This window comes from Oncorhynchus clarkii, chromosome 21 (genome assembly GCF_045791955.1).
Source record: "Oncorhynchus clarkii lewisi isolate Uvic-CL-2024 chromosome 21, UVic_Ocla_1.0, whole genome shotgun sequence".
In the NCBI taxonomy this organism is placed as follows: domain Eukaryota; kingdom Metazoa; phylum Chordata; class Actinopteri; order Salmoniformes; family Salmonidae; genus Oncorhynchus; species Oncorhynchus clarkii.
Window position 1 is genome coordinate 51,939,347 of NC_092167.1, and position 7,272 is coordinate 51,946,618.

At 54.3% G+C, this 7,272-nt stretch overlaps 1 protein-coding gene across 1 annotated transcript in view; it reads left to right on the forward strand.

Annotated features, from left to right (window-relative positions):
* LOC139379134 (nuclear transcription factor, X-box binding-like 1) overlaps positions 1 to 6,931 on the forward strand; it is a 90,340-nt gene extending 83,409 nt beyond the window's left edge. The window contains exons 22-23 of the mRNA XM_071121964.1: positions 2,247 to 2,300; positions 5,092 to 6,931. Coding sequence (XP_070978065.1) covers positions 2,247 to 2,300; positions 5,092 to 5,265 — 228 coding nt within the window. The 3' untranslated portion in view covers positions 5,266 to 6,931. The remainder of the gene's footprint in view (positions 1 to 2,246; positions 2,301 to 5,091) is intronic.
* Positions 6,932 to 7,272: the final 341 nt, after the last annotated feature.

Consider the following 7,272-nt stretch of genomic DNA (forward strand, 5'->3'; position numbering starts at 1 on the left):
AGGTATTCAGAGAGTTACATGGACCCTGCTGGGTGGGTGGAGGTATCCAGAGAGTTACATGGACCCTGCTGGGTGGAGGTATCCAGAGAGTTACATGGACCCTGCTGGGTGGAGGTATCCAGAGAGTTACATGGACCCTGCTGGGTGGAGGTATTCAGAGAGTTACATGGACCCTGCTGGGTGGGTGGAGGTATTCAGAGAGTTACATGGACCCTGCTGGGTGGAGGTATCCAGAGAGTTACATGGACCCTGCTGGGTGGAGGTATCCAGAGAGTTACATGGACCCTGCTGGGTGGGTGGAGGTATTCAGAGAGTTACATGGACCCTGCTGGGTGGGTGGAGGTATCCAGAGAGTTACATGGACCCTGCTGGGTGGGTGGAGGTATTCAGAGAGTTACATGGACCCTGCTGGATGGGTGGAGGTATCCAGAGAGTTACATGGACCCTGCTGGGTGGGTGGAGGTATTCAGAGAGTTACATGGACCCTGCTGGGTGGGTGGAGGTATTCAGAGAGTTACATGGACCCTGCTGGGTGGGTGGAGGTATACAGAGAGTTACATGGACCCTGCTGGGTGGAGGTATCCAGAGAGTTACATGGACCCTGCTGGGTGGGTGGAGGTATCCAGAGAGTTACATGGACCCTGCTGGGTGGGTGGAGGTATTCAGAGAGTTACATGGACCCTGCTGGATGGGTGGAGGTATCCAGAGAGTTACATGGACCCTGCTGGGTGGGTGGAGGTATCCAGAGAGTTACATGGACCCTGCTGGGTGGGTGGAGGTATTCAGAGAGTTACATGGACCCTGCTGGGTGGAGGTATCCAGAGAGTTACATGGACCCTGCTGGGTGGGTGGAGGTATCCAGAGAGTTACATGGACCCTGGTGGGTGGGTGGAGGTATCCAGAGAGTTACATGGACCCTGCTGGGTGGGTGGAGGTATTCAGAGAGTTACATGGACCCTGCTGGGTGGAGGTATCCAGAGAGTTACATGGACCCTGCTGGGTGGAGGTATCCAGAGAGTTACATGGACCCTGCTGGGTGGAGGTATCCAGAGAGTTACATGGACCCTGCTGGGTGGGTGGAGGTATTCAGAGAGTTACATGGACCCTGCTGGGTGGAGGTATCCAGAGAGTTACATGGACCCTGCTGGGTGGGTGGAGGTATTCAGAGAGTTACATGGACCCTGCTGGGTGGGTGGAGGTATACAGAGAGTTACATGGACCCTGCTGGGTGGGTGGAGGTATCCAGAGAGTTACATGGACCCTGCTGGGTGGGTGGAGGTATCCAGAGAGTTACATGGACCCTGCTGGGTGGAGGTATCCAGAGAGTTACATGGACCCTGCTGGGTGGGTGGAGGTATCCAGAGAGTTACATGGACCCTGCTGGGTGGAGGTATCCAGAGAGTTACATGGACCCTGCTGGGTGGGTGGAGGTATCCAGAGAGTTACATGGACCCTGCTGGGTGGGTGGAGGTATCCAGAGAGTTACATGGACCCTGCTGGGTGGAGGTATCCAGAGAGTTACATGGACCCTGCTGGGTGGAGGTATTCAGAGAGTTACATGGACCCTGCTGGGTGGGTGGAGGTATTCAGAGAGTTACATGGACCCTGCTGGGTGGGTGGAGGTATCCAGAGAGTTACATGGACCCTGCTGGGTGGAGGTATCCAGAGAGTTACATGGACCCTGCTGGGTGGAGGTATCCAGAGAGTTACATGGACCCTGCTGGGTGGGTGGAGGTATCCAGAGAGTTACATGGACCCTGGTGGGTGGGTGGAGGTATCCAGAGAGTTACATGGACCCTGCTGGGTGGAGGTATCCAGAGAGTTACATGGACCCTGCTGGGTGGGTGGAGGTATCCAGAGAGTTACATGGACCCTGGTGGGTGGGTGGAGGTATCCAGAGAGTTACATGGACCCTGCTGGGTGGGTGGAGGTATCCAGAGAGTTACATGGACCCTGCTGGGTGGGTGGAGGTATCCAGAGAGTTACATGGACCCTGCTGGGTGGGTGGAGGTATACAGAGAGTTACATGGACCCTGCTGGGTGGAGGTATCCAGAGAGTTACATGGACCCTGCTGGGTGGGTGGAGGTATTCAGAGAGTTACATGGACCCTGCTGGGTGGGTGGAGGTATCCAGAGAGTTACATGGACCCTGCTGGATGTGTGACAGGAACAGGGTGTACTCAACATCTGATGATGTCATAATTATGTGTACTCAACATCAGATGATGTCATAATTATGTGTGTAGGTGAAAGAAGCAGAAGAGAATGCAGCCCTGGAGGAAGAGAGGAAGAAACAACAGGTGATTTACCCTTCTCTCTCTCTCTCTCTTTACCCTCCTCTCTCTCTCTTTTCCCTTTCTCTTTACCCTCCTCTCTCTCTTTACCCTCCTCTCTCTCTCCCCTCCTCTCTCTCTCTCTCTCTCTACCCTCCTCTCTCTCTCTCCATTTACCCTCCTCTCTCTTTCTCTCTCTACCCTCCTCTCTCTCTACCCTCCTCTCTCTCTCTCTACCCTCCTCTCTCTCTACCCTCCTCTCTCTCTCTTTACCCTCCTCTCTCTCTACCCTCCTCTCTCTCTCTCTCTTTACCCTCCTCTCTCTCTTTACCCTCCTCTCTCTCTCCCCTCCTCTCTCTCTCTCTCTCTTTACCCTCCTCTCTCTCTACCCTCCTCTCTCTCCCTCTCTTTACCCTCCTCTCTCTCTCTCTTTAGGACTGATACTGTTCCTCCTTAATATGCTTCACCTCAGCGACTACAACATTATTCATACTCGTGTGATTTGAGGTTTGAGTTTTACGACATTGTTCATGAACATCTTTCACTCCCCTCTCCCTCTCTCTCCCTCTCTCTCCATCCCTCTCCCTCTCTCTCTCTCTCCATCCCTCTCTCTCTCTCTCCATCCCTCTCTCTCTCTCTCCATCCCTCTCTCTCCCTCTCTCTCTCTCTCTCTCTCCATCCCTCTGTCCACCTCTCTGTCCACCTCTCTCTCGCCACCCCTCTCTCTCCACCCCCCTCTCTCTCCACCCCCCTCTCTCTCTCTCCATCCCCCTCTCTCTCTCTCCATCCCCCTCTCTCTCTCTCCATCCCCCTCTCTCTCTCTCCATCCCCCTCTCTCTCTCATCCCCCTCTCTCTCCATCACCCTCTCTCTCTCTCCATCACCCTCTCTCTCTCTCCACCCCCCTCTCTCTCTCTCCATCCCCCTCTCTCTCTCTCCATCCCCCTCTCTCCATCCCCCTCTCTCTCTCTCGCTCTCCATCCCCCTCTCTCTCTCTCCATCCCCCTCTCTCTCTCTCATCCCCCTCTCTCTCTCTCTCATCCCCCTCTCTCTCTCTCCATCCCCCTCTCTCTCTCTCCATCCCCCTCTCTCTCTCTCCATCCCCCTCTCTCTCTCTCCATCACACTCTCTCTCTGTCCATCACACTCTCTCTCTGTCCATCACACTCTCTGTCCATCACACTCTCTGTCCATCACACTCTCTGTCCATCACACTCTCTGTCCATCCCCCTCTCTCTGTCCATCCCCCTCTCTCTCTCCATCCCCCTCTCTCTCTCCATCCCCCTCTCTCTCTCCATCCCCCTCTCTCTCTCCATCCCCCTCTCTCTCTCCATCCCCCTCTGTCCATCCCCCTCTCTGTCCATCCCCCTCTCTGTCCATCCCCCTCTCTGTCCATCCCCCTCTCTGTCCATCCCCCTCTCTGTCCATCCCCCTCTCTCTCCACCCCTCTCTCTCCACCCCTCTCTCTCCATCCCCCTCTCTCTGTCCATCCCCCCCTCTCTGTCCACCCCCCTCTCTGTCCATCCCCCTCTCTGTCCATCCCCCTCTCTGTCCATCCCCCTCTCTGTCAATCCCCCTCTCTGTCAATCCCCCTCTCTGTCAATCCCCCTCTCTCTCCATCCCCCTTTCTCTCCATCCCCCTTTCTCTCCATCCCCCTCTCTGTCCATCCCCCTCTCTGTCCATCCCCCTCTCTGTCCATCCCCCTCTCTGTCCATCCCCCTCTCTGTCCATCCCCCTCTCTGTCCATCCCCCTCTCTGTCCATCCCCCTCTCTGTCCATCCCCCTCTCTGTCAATCCCCCTCTCTCCATCACCCTCTCTCTCCATCCCCCTCTCTGTCCATCCCCCTCTCTGTCCATCCCCCTCTCTGTCCATCCCCCTCTCTGTCCATCCCCCTCTCTGTCCATCCCCCTCTCTGTCCATCCCCCTCTCTCTCCATCCCTCTCTCTGTCCATCCCCCTCTCTGTCCATCCCCTCTCTCTCTCCATCCCTCTCTGTCCATCCCCCTCTGTCCATCCCCTCTCTCTCTCCATCCCTCTCTCTGTCCATCCCCCTCTCTCTCCACCCCTCTCTCTCTCCACCCCTCTCTCTCTCCATCCCCCTCTCTCTCCCCCATCTCTCTCCATCCCCCTCTCTCTCCATACCTCTCTCTCCATCCCCCTCTCTCTCCACCCCTCTCTCCATCCCCCTCTCTCTCCACCCCTCTCTCTCCATCCCCCTCTCTCTCCACCTCTCTCTCCATCCCCCTCTCTCTCCACCCCTCTCTCTCCACCCCTCTCTCTCCATCCCCCTCTCTCTCCATCCCCCTCTCTCTCCATCCCCCTCTCTCTCCATCCCCCTCTCTCTCCATCCCTCTCTCTCTCCATCCCACTCTCTCTCCACCCCTCTCTCTCCATCACCCTCTCTTTCCACCCCTCTCTCTCCATCCCCCTCTCTCTCCACCCCTCTCTCTCCATCCCCCTCTCTCTCCACCCCTCTCTCTCCATCCCCCTCTCTCTCCATCTCTCTCTCTCCATCCCCCTCTCTCTCCACCCCTCTCTCTCCATCCCCCTCTCTCTCCATCCCCCTCTCTCTCCATCCCCCTCTCTCTCCATCCCCCTCTCTCTCCATCCCCCTCTCTCTCCATCCCCCTCTCTCTCCATCCCCCTCTCTCTCCACCCCTCTCTCTCCACCCCTCTCTCTCCATCCCTCTCTCTCCATCCCTCTCTCTCTCCATCCCTCTCTCTCTCCATCCCTCTCTCTCTCCATCCCCCTCTCTCTCCATCCCCCTCTCTCTCCATCCCCCTCTCTCTCCATCCCCCTCTCTCTCCATCCCTCTCAGGCTGAGTTGGAAGCCTTTGAGAATCGTCAGAAGGGCAGACGTAAGAAGCGAGGGAAGAGAGGAGAGGAGGAGGAGGAGGCGGAGGGTGGTTGGAGGAGGTATAGAGTGGTCATGGTGTCTCTGGGTGGAGTTCTACTGGCTGCTGTCGCTTTCTATCTCATACAAATGGATTAGACACACACACACCATCACACACACACACACACACACCATCATACACACACACCAACACACACACACACACCATCATACACACACACCAACACACACACACCATCACACACACACCAACACACACACACCATCATACACACACACCAACACACACACACCATCACACACACACCAACACACACACACCATCACACACACACCAACACACACACACCAACACACACACACACACCATCATACACACCAACACACACACACCATCACACACACACACCAACACACACACACACCATCATACACACCAACACAGACACACACACAATCATACACACACACACAAACACACACACACACACCATCATACACACACACCAACACACACACACCATCACACACACACCATCACACAAACACCAACACACACACACACCATCACACACACACCAACACACACACACCAACACACACACACTATCATACACACACACCATCACACACACACACCATCACACACACACCAACACACACACACCATCACACACACACCAACACACACACACACACCATCATGCACACCAACACAGACACACACACCATCATACACACACACACCAACACACACACACACACCAACACACACACACACACAAACACACACACACACACCAACACACACACACCATCACACACACACCATCACACAAACACAAACACACACACACACCATCACACACACACCAACACACACACACCAACACACACACACTATCATACACACACACCATCACACACACACACCATCACACACACACCAACACACACACACCATCATACACACACACACCAACACACACACACACACCAACACACACACCATCACACACACCATCACACACACCAACACACACACCAACACACACACCAACACACACACCAACACACACACCAACACACACACCAACACACACACCATCCCACACACCATCACACACACCAACACACACACCAACACACACACCATCACACACACCAACACACACACACACACACCATCACACACACACCATCACACACAGCAACACATACACCAACACACACATACACCAACACACACCAACACACACACACCAACACACACACACACCATCACACACACCCAGACAACATCTCACAGGCAGACAGAAACAGACAGGCAGACAGAAACAGACAGGCAGACAGACAGACAGACAGACAGACAGACAGACAGACAGGCAGGCAGGCTTGCAGACAGGCAGGCAGGCAGGCAGACAGACAGACAGACTCTTCCTGGTTCAGATGATGTCTACTTTAGCAGAGGAGAGAGAACCAGTATCACTTCCTGTTTCACTCTCTGAATGATTTATGATCTATTAGGATGGGTCTGAAATGGAACCCCATTAGGATGGGTCTGAAATGGAACCCCGTTAGGATGGGTCTGAATTGGAACCCCATTAGGATGGGTCTGAAATGGAACCCCATTAGGATGGGTCTGAAATGGAACCCCATTAGGATGGGTCTGAAATGGAACCCCATTAGGATGGGTCTGAAATGGAACCCCATTAGGATGGTTCTGAAATGGAACCCCATTAGGATGGGTCTGAAATGGAACCCCATTAGGATGGGTCTGAAATGGAACCCCATTAGGATGGTTCTGAAATGGAACCCCATTAGCATGGGTCTGAAATGGAACCCCATTAGCATGGGTCTGAAATGGAACCCCATTAGCATGGGTCTGAAATGGAACCCCATTAGCATGGGTCTGAAATGGAACCCCATTAGGATGGGTCTGAAATGGAACCCCATTAGGATGGGTCTGAAATGGAATCCCATTAGGATGGGTCTGAAATGGAACCCCATTAGGATGGGTCTGAAATGGAACCCCATTAGGATGGGTCTGAAATGGAACCCCATTAGGATGGGTCTGAAATGGAACCCCATTAGGATGGGTCTGAAATGGAACCCCATTAGGATGGGTCTGAAATGGAACCC